We start from the raw sequence: 17399 nt of genomic DNA, 5'->3' as shown, positions 1-17399 counted from the left end.
CTTTCAAAACTCTCAAGGACACTTTACAGTCACACGCACACAAAAATAACACTAATCAGAGTAGGGAAATTTGCAGTCCACAGCAGCAATTTGAAAGGGGATGGGGCGGGGGGTGAAAGGATAGAAAAAAAGATGTTCTAAGCATAGCAAAATAAAAATGTCAACTGTATCCTGTAAACGTGCAAAACCGTTTCATAAAAAAACTGTACATAGTGCAAGTATCTAATTCTAATCAATCTTTTTAAATCGTCTTTCACCAATGCAGACTGTCACTATTATATTAAATCCCATTAAATGTATTGGGAGACACCTGCCTTATAAAAGCCTCACTACTAAAATGAATATATAGGTAAGGTGAGGTGTATGTATTAAATACGTAGTTGCGTGTGTTTGACATAGTTTGCATGGACTCTTCCCTTGATGTAAATAATTGTGCGCGTGTAGTTTCACGTGTTATGGTTGTTCTGCAACATCGGTGAGAGGTTTGTTTAAGTACTGACATTCGTGTTATTTAACTTATGTAGTGATGGCTCAAATAAAGAATATTTGTCGTGTTTTTGTAAGAACACTTTCCAGCTGCCACAATATAATGAATCAATCTTCTTTAATAGTTGCACTCATTGAGAATCTAACAAAGAGTACAATCCACCCATTGTTTCACTTTTTTTCAGTATTTTTTTTTCAAAAATATGAAGCCCAAAGAAAGAGAAAGAAAAAGAAAAGTTTAATTTAAAAGGTCGTGCTTCTCGGTCAGCTGACTAGAAGGGGCGTGGTCAAAGAGCCTCCCTCCCGCCTGCTAATGCAGTTAGAGTAGATTAACCAAGTCAGCTCGCGTTTACACTTTCACCGGGGCTTCTCGTCACCCCGTGGCTTACGACTCACATAAACGTCTTAGGGGTGGAATATTGGTTCAACGATTTCTTACATTGAGCTTGTAAATGTCGTTTGAGAACATTCGAAAGTAGCGGCTAGCTAGCTATCTCGCTAGCCGGGCTGCCAGTCTCTACCTTGCCCACGGGAGCATAAATGTGTGACACATTGTACGTCCGTGGAGACGGTGAACGACACACTGGTGACGATGCGCAAGGACGTCAGGATCTTGCTGGTTGGCGAACGTGAGTGTACCTCCCTACTAAAAAGTCATTTCGCTGCAGCGTGATGTCCATCTTCATCGAACCGAATGTCTGGATGTCATTAATTTCCCACATGTGCAACCCCAATACTTGTTGCGGTAATACAAATTTATATAATACATTGTTAGGATGGCTAAAGGTGCCCATGAGGGATTTTATGATGTAAAGTGTGATAACACATGAGCTGTTCCGTGCATTCATGATGAATGAAAAAGTTGGCTCCTTGACGGAAAAAATGGTTATTGATTGATCTTTGGAAGACCCTGGAAAATTCTGCCCACAAAAGTGCAAAGAATTGTTTTCCCATGTACAACCGAAAGCATCCATAATGGTTTAGTATGCTGGTACTTTCAATGTATTATTGTAATATTTTTTTTTAAGTTTCTTTATAAATCATCAACACTGCATGATTATTACTGACCAATAAAAAGCTTTTACACACACACTGATGCACGCGCGCCCACACACACGCACGCACGCACGCACACGCACACACACACACACACACACACACACACACACACACACACACACACACACACACACACACACACACACACACACACACACACACGCAATTGTATGTTCAAATTAAATCTTAGCCCATGTGTGATGTTTGCATCATACTATATGCTATTTAAAACATGGTGTAGTTTGGTGCATTAACTTCTAATTTCTCACTTCTGTTGTTTGATCTACAGCCAAGGTGGGAAAGACGTCTCTCATCATGTCCCTGGTCAGCGAGGAGTTCCCAACTGTGGTAAGGATAATTAACTCTCCTTACACTCCACCGAAAGTACCTGCGGTGTGTTGAGACGAGATCAGCTTAATGAGTGAATGTTTTCTGTCAGGTTCCTTACCGAGCTGAGGAGATAACCATACCTGCAGATGTCACTCCAGAAAGAGTCCCCACACACATTGTCGACTTTTCAGGTGCTTCATTCACTACACAGGGAATGTTTTAAAGGACAACCGACACTTCCGGACAAGTTGCGTCCATAATTTGTCAAATCACTTCAAATGACTTCTACTGAGCGCATTTTACAAAGATTCCACCGCATAGAGCTTAATTTTACGTTTTAAGACTCACACTGAATATTCATGAAGTCTTGTTTTCGAGTTGATGACGATGCCCTAAGTGACGTCACGGAGGGAACGCCCCTGACTGAGAAAGCGACACACAATGCATTTTGGGTACTTTTTTCATCTGAAAACAGCATGTTGATCGCGAAATTAGAAGGAAAAATACATAAATAATGCAATGGTGAATCGTTTTGTATCGCAGCCAATTGCGCTAACATGCACAAAGAAGGTGTAAGTTTACACAAATTCCCAGCGGACAAATCAGCCTATTTCCAACAAAGCTTGTGCGCCATCTTGTGCATTTTCCGGGCGCTACATTGGAGTCCAGACGGCTTGAATTAATACGGAAGGACTTCTTTAATTAATTGCAAACATTTATGCTTTCCTCTTAACAACTATTTGAATCATATTCAGAACTGGATGAGTAACAAGAAAGCATCTTCTCTGAATCTGAACTCTCTGAATCCATTGTTTTGATTCTGCAGCAAGGCAGTTTGTGAAGGAATATCCTGGTGTGATGTCACGAACAAGGGGGCGGGACTTTCTGAATCTGCCCAGTTCCGAACTCATTTTGTGGCAGTTTTGGGACACTTTAAGTCATTTTTATTGGTGTTTTGCATTTGACTAAAAATATCAGCCAGTGTGTTTTGGGTATTTTACATGCTATAAAACGTTTTTCTGATGTCAGTTAGTAAACAAAAAAAATGGGGTCGGTTGTCCTTTAAGTAGCATTTGAACATTACTAACTGTAAAAAAATAGACATAGAGCATGAAAAAGTAGTACTCACCATTAGTAAGTTGTAAAGTAAATCGAGAATCTTATTTTGAAGGTCATTCAGCTGCATGCTATCGAGTAGACATTAGAATCTTGTGAAATGAATGTACACATTTCATTAATATTGCATGACAGTAACTGTACCCTATTGTTTCAAACAAGCACACTCTTTTCTACTTTAATTTCTGGTTTACATTGTGGTTCTATGTTTGATCGTTCATCAGATCATGTGTCTTCCCTTCGCAGATGCAGAGCAGACAGATGAGCAGTTATTCCAAGAGATCTCAAAGGTCATTCCTGAGATTGTTAAATTGTCCGTCCCATGTTAAGTGCTGGCTTGAACTTGCTGTCTTCTTTTCCTGTAGGCAAATGTGATTTGCATTGTGTACTCCGTCAACAATAAGACGTCGATAGAGAAGGTGAGTCTAACAAGAATAAAGCGGCTTCTGCCAGCCCACCAGGAAGAGATCTGATATTTCTGAGATAGGCTCCAACGCACCTGCAACTCGGCGAAGGATGTGCGCTACAGAAAATAAAGTGATGCTAATAATTTGGATCATAGTGCCTTTTTTTTAAATTATCTTTTTTAGGTGACCAGCTACTGGATCCCACTCATTCTTGACAACACAGACAAGGACAGCAGGTATGTATTGGATCATATCAATTTTTTTAAAGACTGTACTTTGCTCATGAAGCGGAAATTAACGGTATTGTATTTGGTTAAAAAAAGTGTCATGATGATCCTGTCCAGTTTCCTCACCGCTGCAAATAAAGTGGAAAGTAAACATTCATTTTTATTCAATTATTTTAGTTATAAAATAATAATAATAATAATAATAATAATAATAATAATAATAATAATAATAATAATAATTCATTTCATTTATAAGCACCATTCAAAACTCTAAAGGTCACTTTACAGTCACAGGATACGTTTTTTTTTTCTGTGGGTGAGCAGCGGCAGCCACACGCGCCTGCGTTCACTCAACCCGGAATAACTCAAATAAATAAAAAGATAGCTATCTTGCTAATAGCTAGCTGGCTAGGTAGGTAGCTAATAGATAGCCATATAGATAATAATAATAATAATAATAAAGTCAAAGTCAGCTTTATTGTCAAATATGCTAATATGCATGACATTCAGCACAGATAAATTACTGTCCTCTCGGACCCAGCGTGCAAGGCACTAATAATGACTTAACACACATAATAAACATGAAAACGCCAATACAATAATAATAATAATAATAATAATACATTTCATTTATAAGCGCCTTTCAAAACTCTCAAGGTCACTTTACAGTCACACAATAAGTTTTTCTGTGGGTGAGCAGTGGCAGCCACATGCGCCAGCGTTCACTCAACCCGGAAGTAACTCAAATAGAATAGTAAGACAACTAGATAGAAAGCTAGCAAGCCAAATAGATAGCCAGTTCGGTATCCAGCTAAATAGATAGCTAGATAAATAAAAGAAGTGATGAGAGGAAACATTTCCCACACGCACCACCGTTACTTCAGAGCAATAACCAGGGTGTGTGGGAAAAAATATTTTTGGGCCACTCAGAATATAATGTGGATTTTACTATTCAATGCGTAACACACCAAGCAGTACAAAGATGTTGAAATCGAAGAAAAGATTCAACATTTTAAACACAACGACCCACATTCAACAGACAGAAAAATTAAACAGCAACTAAAGAGAAAAATTACAGCGCAGAAAAAAAGGCTATTTTTAGTTGTTTCAAGAGAATATCTTTTTTTCTCCTCAAAAGGTTAAACAGTTGTAGACAAGCACACTACAATGGAAAAAAATGTCTACTTTCTGTCACAGATGCCCTTTAAAATTTTTCCTGTGTGTCCAGAGTTCCTCTCATCCTGGTGGGAAACAAGTCCGACCTAGTGGAACACAGTAGCATGGAAGCCATCCTGCCCATTATGAACCAGTACAGCGAGATCGAGACCTGCGTGGAGGTGAGGAACCTTTCTCACGAATAAGACAGCGCAAGTGGATTAATATTCTCGATTTAATGTAATCACTGTGACCACAGTTTGACATTGTCCAATTCACAATCACAAAATATATTTTTTATTTTCATGAGAATTTTTTTAACTCATTCACTGCCAGACGATGTGCAAGAATGTGTCGACTCCAGTGCCAGGGTTTTTGTCATTGTCACTCGAATTGACATAAACATTCAATGCAGCATAAGAAACTTTAGACCAGGGGTGTCAAACTCATGTTTTGCCTCGGACCACATTGTAGTTACGGTTTCCTCTTGGGGGCCATTATAAATTTGGGGAAATCGATAAAATAACTACTTTTCAAAATTGAAGTCAATAATAATGACTGTTATTGTGGTTTACAAACGACAATTAGAAATTTTTGTTCGGACTTTAGCAAGCACCATGGAATTTCACAAGTTTGATTTGATTTCACGGGCCGAATAAAATGATGTGGAGGGCCAGATTTGGCCCCTGGGCCGTGACTTTGACAACAGATTAATTTGTAAAAAATGTAACCCGGAACACCTAAAGATTGACCTGATCATTCTGCGTTCGTACTTGGTGAGATGGCATGGGCCATGTCTGCTGTGGGGATGCCTGGGATATAAACTCGAAGGGAGGCAACTCTCTCTCTCTCTCTCTCTCTCTCTCTCTCTCTCTCTCTCTCTCTCTCTCTCTCTCTCTCTCTCTCTCTCTCTCTCTCTTAGTTTGAGTTATTTTGAGAAATTTGACGCTCACTGTTGCGTTCAGTCGCTTTCCGCATGATGCTTTCTGAACGTCAAAGGAGTTGCCCATCCTCAAAAGCCAAATATTCATTTCCTAAGCTATGTAATGCTATTCTTGCTGTATTTTTTGTTCTTTGTTAAATAGCATGCACATGGTAATGAAAGACTTTCTGCGTTCAGGTCATCACCTGTCTTTTTTTTTGCAGACGGGATAATGGTGCTCAGACGGATCCTGAGTTTTAATACCCTGTCTGGCCATGCCAAACTGTCACTTTGTATTCTCCCTCATGCCAAGTCAAGTGTAATTCCTCCCCGGCGTTCAAGGCTTATGTCCTACAAATTCATGTGCGGCATAGTAGTCGCCACTGTCTTGAAACCGTTAATGTATTTATTTTTTTGTATTTCCAGTGCTCAGCAAAAAATCTGAAAAACATCTCAGAGCTGTTCTACTATGCCCAAAAGGCTGTCCTCCATCCCACTGGGCCTCTCTACTGTCCAGAGAAAAAGGATGTAAGTAATAATAATACTAATAATACTACGACTACTACTACTACTACTACTAATAATAATAATACAGTGAGACCTCAACTTACAAACACCTTAACTTACAAACTTTTCGTCTTACAAACGTCAAATTTATGATAATTAAACCTTATAATAAGCACTATTTTCATAATACACACCCACCACGGCTGGCGGCGTGATCTTCGGCGGAAGCACACGACCGAACAGCACCAGAGGTTAAGTTACCAACAGTCCTTATGGAAGGTGACTCTCCTTCCATAAGCCATCAACGACCATCAAAAAGGTAAATAAAACTTTCTTTTACAGCAGTTTATTTCTTTAATTACAGTCCTCATGTAATGCGCCTCTTTCCAAACAGCAATTCCCTTTGACCTTCGACCTCCAACGCCATTCCATCAAGCCATAAATTATGTAAAATAAATAAACTAAAGTGACTTTATGATACAACGCAGTGTATTTCTTTCATTACAATACAATAGCACATTTATTATACATAGAATAAGGTATGTTGTGTGTAGTTTTAAGTCTTATTTAGTTCAAAAGTATATTTTATGGAAACCCGGGAACGGATTATTCCCATTTTAATGGTTTCCTATGGGATTTTTTTTTTTTAGATACACACTTTTTGCCTTACACACTCTGTCTGGAACCAATTAAGTTCGTAAGTTGAGGTCTCACTGTACTAATAATAACAATAATAATAATAGTAATGATAATAATAGTAATGATAATGATATAATTATATTATATTATAATTATATTATAATATATTATATTATATTATAATTATAATATAATTATAATAAAAAACTATCCCAATCAAAAATGACATGTATTGAGCCCATCCCTGCTCCATAGAGGTTGACTGTAAATGCAAATTCATCATATCGTCGTGTTTTGGTTCCAGATGAAGCCCCTTTGCGTCAAAGCGCTGACGCGAATCTTCAAAGTGTCCGACTTAGACAACGATGGTATTCTCAACGATATTGAGCTTAACTTCTTTCAGGTAATCTCCTTGTTTGCTGATATCGACTGACGCCCCAAAGATGCGAATCGACAAATGTAAATTTTGTGACCCCGCCTTGTAGAGGACATGTTTCAACATGCCACTGGAGCCGCAGGCGTTGGAGGATGTGAAAAACGTCGTGAGGAAGAATTTAAGAGATGGGCTGTCCAACAATGGACTGACTCTTAAAGGTTGGCGCTTTTAAAACACAAACCCACATGCTCGACCTGCTTTAGTCTTTAACTGTGTGACTTTTTCCATCTTCAGGTTTCTTGTTCCTCCACACGTTGTTCATCCAGCGGGGTCGACACGAAACAACGTGGGCGGTCCTGAGGAGGTTCGGATACGACGACGACCTGGAGCTCAATCAGGACTACCTCTTCCCTCTGTATGTCTTCTTCTCGTTGACATAATCATCTTGAACGGGGACTACCGGTAGTGCGTTGCGTCTGTGCGTTTCCCTTTTTTTCCCCTCTAAGGCGGCATCCCCCGACCTTTTTTCCCCCCCATGGAATGGTTTAATGTAATATTTTCTGACTGGCCTTTTTAACTCATTCACTGCCATTCACGAATTTATTCATGAATTGAAAATATGGCGTAGAGCGCCATTCCAGAATTAGTTCAGGTTGTTTTTTTTTTCTTGTGTGCCGATAAAGCGCCAGCCAGACCTCTGCTAATGTTTTTCCCCTTACACAAGGGGGGAGCATTTCCCTTTGTTCCATGCCAGTGCTTTGTTCCAGCTTCAGCTGTCGTTAAAGCGCTATATAAACCAATATGTATGTATAGCATTGTATTGTAATTTGGACAGCCACCCTCATTTCAAGCTCATATAACTCCAGACTCATATAATTTAGGAATTCATTATTTTTCTCTGATGAAAGAAGAAGTTTTTTTTTATGAAAGAAGAAGGTTTTTTTATGCTGCATTAAATGTGTATGTAGTCCTAAAACTCAATATTCTGTGGGTCCTGGAATTCGAGTGACAATGACAAAAACCCTAGCATCGGAGTGGACACATTTTGGACACATGTCTAGCAGTGAATGAGTTAATACAATAAAAACATATTGATAAATAACAAAAACTTTTTTTTTAAAGCGGAACTTATTTATTTCATTTGGACTATCCTTTTATGATCAAACTAAATCTTAGTTGATAAAAATAGGTTTGTGTAGTTCTAAAACTCAATATTCTGTGGGTCTAGGAATTCAAGTGACAATGACAAAAACCCTGGCACTGGAGCAGACACATTTTTGCACATGTCTGGCAGTGAATTAGTTAAGTTGTGACAGATAAAGATAGTGATTCCTCGCTATTTCGCAGTTCACTTATCGCCGTTTCAGTGCAATAAAACAGAAGTAATTAAAGTTCTGTATTCTTTCTCTCACGGCCCGGATGTTGGGGATCACTACTCTAAGATGCTCTTGTCTGTTTTTCATGGTGACCTTACAGGCTGAAAGTCCCTCCCGACTGCACCACAGAGCTCAACCACACAGCCTACCTCTTCTTACAGAGTGTCTTCGATAAACATGACAAGGTATAATCCTAGATGTCTGACTGCGTGGTCTTTCAACTCTCAAAAGCTGCTCAGACTGCATTACTGCACCTCCCCCCTACTCACTGATATCACCCGGTGCTGACTGACCCCCCTCACCCTTCGAAGACTTGATTTTGTTTCACTTGTTGGCAGTGCAAGCGTGACAATGAAAAAGGACTCATGTGCTGTGTTCCGTATTCTGTCAGGATCGCGACTGTGCCTTGTCGCCAGAGGAGCTGAGGGACCTGTTTGATGTTTTTCCCTACATGCCCTGGGGTCCTGACGTCAACAATACGGTGTGCACCAACGAGCAGGGCTGGATCACCTACCAGGGTTATCTCTCGCAATGGACGTGAGTCGCCTCATTTTTTTTTTCAAACATTGGAGTGGCACATGGGCTCCAATCTATCCAATGATCATTTTGCATTATCGAGAGTCTTTCAGTATTTGTTGCATTGATTTAAAAATTGTTCCCCCATTTTTTTCTTTTTTTTTTGTTGGTAATTTATTTTTGTATTTATTTTCTAGTAATTTATTATTACATTTACACTCAACATTTATTTTTGTTTTATTCAATTATTGGTTCATTTATTCCAATTCAATGAATTAACACTATAATCAAAGTTCTAGTAATTTAAAATATTAAAATAATTTGTCTGTAAGCTCTCAATCAGACAGGAGTGGTCCATCGATGAAAAGGTTTCATCAGCCGTCATGTGTCGTCTGTACTTCTTAATTCAAATATTATATATACACTCAACATATCTTTTTATTTGTTTTGTTCAATTATTGGTTCAGTTATTCCAATTCAATGAATTAAAACTAAAGTCAAAGATTTTAGTCATTTATTGCACAGAGTAAAATATCAATTAAAATATTATATATATATATATATATATATATATATATATATATATATATATATATATATATATATATATATATATATATATATATATATATATATATATATATATATATATATATATATTCAACATTTCTTTTTATTAGTTTTATTCAATTATTGGTTCATTCATTACAATTCAATTAATTAAAACTCCAGTCAAAATTCTAGTCACTTATTGCAGAGTAAAATATTAATAAATTATATATATATATATATATATACTCAACATATCTTTTTATTTGTTTTATTCAATTATTGGTTCATTTATTCCAATTCAATGAATTAAAACTAAAGTCGAAATGAAACTGAGTTATTTATTCAGACTTTAGTTGAGCTCATTTACAAATGATTTGAACCATCTGTCCAATTTAAAATAACAGCACCATATATAATGAAATTGTTTTGTATTCTTTTAAATATTAATTTACTGAATGTTTATTTATTTGTGTATTTATTTATTTGTATGTTGAAACCACACAATTTGTCAATTATCTAAGGTTTTAGAATGTTTTTTTTTTAAGAATTATACATTCCTGTAATTGTCAAAGTTTACCCTTATTATTGTCCATCCAGCCAACCATTTTCCAGACCCTTTAATCCTCATTAGGGTCGGGCGGGGGGGCATACTGGAGCCTATTCTAGCTGTCTTTGGGCACTAGGTGGGGGACACCCTGAAATGATTGCCTTATTATTGTTACACTTCTTATTTTAAATGGTCCAGGTTAACAACTTATCTGGATGTCCAGCGTTGCCTGGAGTACCTGGGCTACCTTGGCTATTCGATTATTGCTGAGCAGGAGTCCCAAACAGCAGGGATAACAGGTAAACTGGAAATACATCTTTTCACTCACTCACTCACTCACTCACTCACTCACTCACTCACTCACTCACTTCACTCACTCACAGTCCTTTGTTGTAAGCATGTGACGTGGATAGGACACATCCAAACTAATCTCATGAGGCGTACCTGACACCTTCATCCCCATCCCCTAGTGACCAGAGATAAGAAGATTGACTTGAAGAAAAAGCAGACACAACGTGGCGTCTTCCGCTGTAATATCTTCGGGGATGTTGGCAGCGGGAAGAGCGGCTTCCTCCAAGCCCTTCTGGGGAAGAACCTGATGGTAAACCCTGAAAAATAAGTCAAAAATCTATTTGTCACGGTGGCTCGACTTTTCATAATGAATTTACTTTATGTGATAGTTTTTTCCCTATTTTATCAATTTGTGTTTCATCATTTTTGTCATTTTTGTTTCAGCATCAGCAAATGATGAAAGATGAACATAAATCCTACTTTGCCATCAGCACAACTTTCGTTTATGGTCAGGAGAAATACCTTCTAGTAAGTATCTTGCTCTAAGATTGATGGCTGTTTTCAGATTTTACTGGAATGCCAGAATTCCCGCATTTATTTCGCTCACTTTTATTAGTGATCTTATTCTTTCATTCACCACCCACAACTTGTGATCAGACATGGCATTTTACTTTTAAATGCACAGGTGGGCCGCTATCAGAATTTATTTTTATTTCTTGTGAACACAGAACATATGTATGTACTGTATATATACTGTGGAAATGTCCCCACTGTGTGACTATTAAAGGGTTTCTGATTCTGATTAACTCAACTTCCGGTTGAGTGAACGCTGGCGCGTGTGGCTGCCGCTGCTCACCCACGGAAAAAATATCCTGTGACTGTAAAGTGTCCTTGAGAGTTCTGAAAGGCGCTTATAAATGAAATGTATTATTATTATTATTATTATTATTATTATTATTATTATCAATTCCCTTTGCTAGTTTCATTGCTAAAGCTAAATCTCACCTTTGCTGCTGTGCTTTTTAAAAGAATGCATCAAGAAATATTTGGCCCCTGTTTAATCTCCAGCCCACCCCTGCTATAGAATAGACAGAATTATTAATAATAATAATAATAATTATTATTATTATTATTGTTCTTCTCAGCTTCATGAAGTATTCCCTGACTTGGACTACCTGTCTGACGCCGACTTGTCCTGTGACATCGTCTGCTTGGTGTATGACATCAGCAATCCATATTCCTTTGAATACTGCGCTAAAGTCTTCAAGGTACGCTTGTCATGCTAACGGTTCTTTAAAAAAACAAAAAGAAAACCATTCTTGATCTGATCAGCTTTTAAACAGGGATGTCACCTTTGCTTTCATAGCAATACTTCATGGACTGCAAAATCCCGTGTATGATGATAGCGGCCAAGTCAGACCTGCCCGAGACGAAACAGTTCTACGGCTGTAGTCCTTTGGAGTTCTGTCGGAAGCACAAAATGCCTCCTCCGCAATCGTTCACCTGTAATACAGTTGGGCCGCCCAATCGAGACATCTACACCAAACTTAGCACGATGGCCATGTACCCGTAAGTATTCCCGTGTCACCACTCTTGCTCATTGTGGCACAATTGTTTATTTCCTACTTGAAGGAGACTGAAGGAATCCCATGATGGAAACGAATTGTCAGTGCCCTCACCCGCAACTGAATAATATATATCAGGCCACCAGGGGGCGGTAAATACTGTTGGTGTCAGCCATGCCATGTGCCTCAGTCGACATTTTTTGGGTTCAATTTAATGTGTCACTTTCAACCCAATAATCGTTCGTTTCCTTCTTTCAATAGTTTCTTCATTTCATTTTACTACTTTCCTTTTCCCTCACTTTCATTCAATGTTTTATCCATTTTCCCTTTCCTTTCTTTTCCTTCCTTCAATCTGTCCTTTCTTTCAAAATGAATGTGTTTTTTCCTGTTTCTTTTCATCTCCCTTTTTTCAAATTCGCATTTGTGTTTTGTTTTTATGAAGCCAACTCCCCAAAAAATAAGAAACGAAGAGAAAGGGAAAAAAGTCACTTTGCGTTCAACTTCTTGCTCTTGTGTTTCTGTCCGGAGTCATACAAACATTGTCTATCCAAGATTGCCGCGATGGATGTTGCTCTTGTGTGCCTATCCGGAGTCATACAAAGATTGTCTATTGAGATTTCCTTCACCGGAGCACAGCGACGGGTCGTGTTCGATCCCCGTGGAGGCTTCGAAGCCTGTTGGGAGCATCAACAATCAATTTTCCGTTGTCGTGGCAACACTAAGCCACTAAGATTTCTACACACTGGCATCAATTAAAGGCTTCTTCACATGTCGTGTCTGTATATGTGTGTTTCTTTCCCCTTAGCCACGCCCGACTGCGCTGCATGTGCACTTGTAACCGCTGCACCTTCTGCTTGTGTCAGAACCTGCTCAACTCCGAGCTGCTGCAGACGGTCAGGGCCAAACTCCATGCCGTGGTTCTCCGCAGGTTCTAGTCCAAGATCTTCTCTCTACTCATCCAGGCGTTTTTGTGTGACTTTACTTTCACTCATTCCTTTGCAGGAGAGCTTCCACCAAATTTTAAACATTACATAAAGTATTTAGGATCTCAGCTAAGATGAAGGTAGAAATGTATTCAAATATCCGTTCCTGGGTCCAAAACGAACAAAATGTAGTGAACATGTAATCTCGTGAGATTTGGACAGTGATAGACATGTTAATGTGATTTTTTTTTAACACAAATTAAATGGAAATCCGAAAACCACGTTGGAATATATTGAACACAAATAGAAGTTGAAATGACGTTTTAATATTTCACGATAAAGATGAAACAATAACCAAATTGTAATAAGTATAAAGCAGAAATGTGTGAAAAATAATTGAACATGGTCTTGATTAACTCACTCACTGACAGACTTGTGCAAAAATGTGTCCACTCCAGTGCCAGGGTTTTTGTCATTGTCACTTGAATTCCATGACCCACAGATACCTGTATTGAGTTTTAGGACTACATAAACATTCAATGCAGTGTAAGAAACTTTAGACTCTCTCGTAAAATATAGCTATATGCGGTAGAATCTTTGTAAAATACGCTCAGCAGAAGTCATTTAAAACCATTTTACAAATTATACACACAACCTGTCCGGAGACGTCGGCTTGTAAAAAGTAATGTTATAAAAAAAAGAATATGAGAAAAAGTAACGCCTGATGCTTTTTTTTTAATAGTCAAAAATATGAATTGGATTCTTCGTGTAATTTTAATTAGGGAATGTTGAAGCTTGAAAACAAAAACATTCTTGAAACTGATTTTGACCTGATTCTAGTCATTTTAGGACTTGACCTTCGTATCCACATTATTTCAACCCCAGCCAACACATTCTGTTTACATTTATGTATTTATTTAATTATGTATTTATTTATTTCTTCAATCATTCATTCATTCACTCATTTGTTTATTGGGGACGAAACCATTTCCTTGCATTTTCTGCCCCGCATGTTGTTTGAAGTGTTTCTATTTTGACTCTTTGCTTTGTTGTCTTTCGGTTGACAGCTTTTTTTTTGTTCATCTGGTGAACCATCAACTGACTCTCCTTGATTCTTTTTCCACCTTTTATTTATTTATTTATTTGTTTGTTTGTTTATTTTTGGGCCACTTCATCACCATCTTTCATCGTTGACATGTCACTAATGTCCATTTTTCTCCCTTTCATTCCATCCACCTCAATAGCATTTTATTTTGAAGGGTGCGAATGATGACATCATAAATTCCCCACATCTCTTCTGTGTCTTTGTCACAGACACATGAGCCAAGCGGACCTGAAGACTTCTGCCTTCTGGCTGAGAGCAAGTGTCGGCGCCACCGTGTTTGCTGTGCTGGGATTCGCAATGTACAGAGTTCTGCTCAAACTGCGGTGATGCCTCTCATGACGACCCACAAACCGTTCTTGTATGACACACACACTACAGTAAAGTCTCGTTATATCGATATTCAAGGGAGTCCGAAAAAATATCGATATAACCGGGACTATCGATATAGCCGACCCTGTTTGCATGTAATTTTCTCCGTGCGTGCATAGAAATAGTATCGATATAACCGGGACTATCGATATATCCGATATCGATATAACGAGACTTTACTGTATATGGATGAAAGTATTGGGACAGTCACTCAGCTATGGGGTTGATCGACCTTATGAAAGTCTTAAAGGACAACCGACGTCACTTTTTTGTTTCCTAACTGACACCAGAAAAACGTTTTATAGCAACTATATACCCAAAACATGCAGTATGATATTTGTAGTCAAATGCAAAACAGCAATAAAAATGACTTAAAGTGTCCAAAATCGGCAAAAAATTGAGCTGCGAATTGGGCATTTTCAGAAAGTTCCGCCCCCAGTTCGTGACGTCACGCCAAGACGTCTTGCATTGCTGGAGAATCCAAACAATGGCTTCAGATTCGGATAATATGCTTTCTTGTTACACATCCAGTTATAAATATGATTCAAATAGTTCTGAAGAGGAAAGCACAACATTGGGGGGAAATGGATCACCAAAAAAAGAGGCAGAAAATGGCGACTGAGGTCTTGTGAGGAATTAATCAGTCCTTTTCCACAGGCTGATAAATTCCTTATATGGAGCTTGGTCGCCTTCTTATGGCTCTTTTTGGTGCAACATAACGTTTTCAGACAAACAAGCACAGCAAAATGCATTGCCGTGATGGAAGGACTGCTACAATGTGTCCTTTTTTTCGGTCAGGGGCGTTCCTTCAGTGACGTCACGTACGGACTCGTCACCAACTCAAAAACAAAACTTCCGGAATATTCAGCACGAGTCTTAAAACGTAAAATATAGCTATATGCGGTGGAATCTTTGTAAATTGCGCTCAGCAGAAGTTATTTGAAGCCATTTTACAAATTATGGACACAACTTGTCCGGAGATGTCGGTTGTCTTTTAAAGGAGACATAATGTTCGTTTTAAAAACTGTTTTCCGGAGTTTTAACATGTTTCTGACTTGTTTTCATCAAAATACCCCCCCCCCCCAATAGTCCTATAGGCCAGTTTATAGACCAAATTTCCTGTCTTGTTGAAATCAACCATTTTTTTAGTGTCAAAAAATAAAAAGTCACAATTTGTTAAACTCCATCCTGTTGTTCAAGCTGCATCGATAAAGGCAGACTTCGATAGGTTTGGTTGAAAAGAACTCAATTACAAATGAGTACCGCCTAGCAACATGCTCTCTAAAATATAAAAAAGAAAAAAAATCCCTGAAGAATTGCAGCTCATATAGCTGCCTTTCTTCATGTTTTCCATTCATATTCACTGCACGTGGTTGAAATTGCAACGTGTCCCAATCTTTTTATCCATCCAGTACAGAACAAAACTACCACATTTGTGACTCGAGATGCACTGATATTCATTCAAAAAAATATTTAATTTTCTACTTGAAAGTGTCATTTTGCTTATTGTGCACGTGTGCAAAAAGAAAATATCATATATTTATATCAGAGGAATATAACAAACTGGTGCTGATGACTGAAGCATATTAAATTGTTTTTGCGCCATAAATAACTTTTTTTTTTTTTTCGGTTGGCCCGTTGACAGCACTTGTCAAGCCACGCGAAAGAGCCAATATTTAAATTTGTGATAGTGTACATACTCTAAATAACTGCTTCTGCTTCAGACTGGCTGACATGATATTTAAGCATCGGTAATATTGATGTATTTATTGTTTTTGCCTTTTTATGGGCAAATGTGTGGATGAGGGGCACAATTTACAATCGTACTACAAAACAAATTTTATGATTTCTGCCTACATTGCATCCATTCCTCGCCATAATTAGTATGTGCTGTTTAGCTGAAAATGAAAACATTTTCATTTCTCCCCATCACCTTATTTAAAAATGTCCACCTAATTTCTTGCAGCAAAATATTTTAAATTAGTCTGTAATGTACAACTGCTCGCCATATGTTACAAGTCAATGAACAGTATTTCCCAGGCTCAACCATTTAGAAAATTCACAACAAATAGAAATCGTCCAGTTTGACATGCCCAAATGTTCACTTCCTCCTACTTGACAGCTCAAAACTTTGTTTGCCCCCTGACTGAGTCTCAGCAAAGGCGTCAGATAGGATTTGAAATGAAATTCCAAGTACGTACTGTGCTGTGATGTGAGCGATTCATCAAATTGTTCAGGATTATTGCGTTTCCAGTTTGCGATGGTGTTCTGCAATGTCGAGAGAACTGTTCAAACTACTTGTATACCTACATAAAGGAATCAAAATAAATTTGAATTCCCCAAACCTCACTATGATGTCGTGTTTTTCACCGAACACCAGATAGCAGCAGTGCGCAGAAAAAAAACACCAATGTACAGACTTTGACTGTTGTCAGTTGTGAAGTTCCATCCTAGACTAACCTGCAATTTAGCACATTTTCAGATTATCCTCATTAAATCTTAAATTAGGTTTTGCAATTTTCGCACGTACAGACAACACATTCAGAAAATCCCCTCATCATGACAAATACGCAATGTTGCTGTGATGGTCGTACAGAATTCACACACTGCAAATCTCATTTTTGTCATATTCTCCATGCACACAATTCCACCCCCACGGTTACATATTTCGGATGTCTCCAGCTAAATTATGGGTTGCTTGCCTGACAGGCACCAATCATTAACTTTTTTTCTTCCTGAAACATCCTTGAGGGTAGAACGGCAAATTAAAATCACTTGGAAATGTGGCCCTTCCCTTTATTTTTTTTGTAATTGTCATTTAGCATTTAATTGACTCATTCTCAATCTATCCCATTGGCATATAGTGGCAGTCACAGCAAGGAAGTGCTCCACTTGATGGCAGACGATACAATTAACTTTTGAATCCACCTT

The 17399-nt window shown here is 38.1% G+C and overlaps 1 protein-coding gene across 1 annotated transcript; it reads left to right on the top strand.

The window, feature by feature from the left end:
* Window positions 1-770: 770 nt before the first annotated feature.
* Window positions 771-15566, top strand: rhot1b (ras homolog family member T1). The gene is made up of 21 exons (XM_089006477.1): window positions 771-1115; window positions 1835-1893; window positions 1985-2066; window positions 3238-3281; window positions 3357-3410; window positions 3582-3634; window positions 4854-4962; window positions 6129-6230; window positions 7153-7251; window positions 7334-7442; window positions 7519-7639; window positions 8701-8785; window positions 8992-9137; window positions 10414-10514; window positions 10686-10816; window positions 10951-11034; window positions 11652-11774; window positions 11873-12075; window positions 12877-12999; window positions 14309-14474; window positions 14653-15566. Exons 1-20 carry the CDS (start codon window positions 1079-1081, stop codon window positions 14424-14426), a joined length of 1983 nt encoding a protein of 660 aa, XP_088862603.1. The 5' UTR covers window positions 771-1078; the 3' UTR covers window positions 14427-14474; window positions 14653-15566.
* The last annotated feature ends 1833 nt before the right edge of the window (window positions 15567-17399 follow it).

The sequence above is a fragment of the Hippocampus bargibanti genome, linkage group LG10 (assembly GCF_051943395.1).
Source record: "Hippocampus bargibanti isolate YZ-2025 linkage group LG10, ASM5194339v1, whole genome shotgun sequence".
NCBI lineage: Eukaryota > Metazoa > Chordata > Actinopteri > Syngnathiformes > Syngnathidae > Hippocampus > Hippocampus bargibanti.
This window is presented reverse-complemented; position numbering and strand designations above follow the sequence as displayed.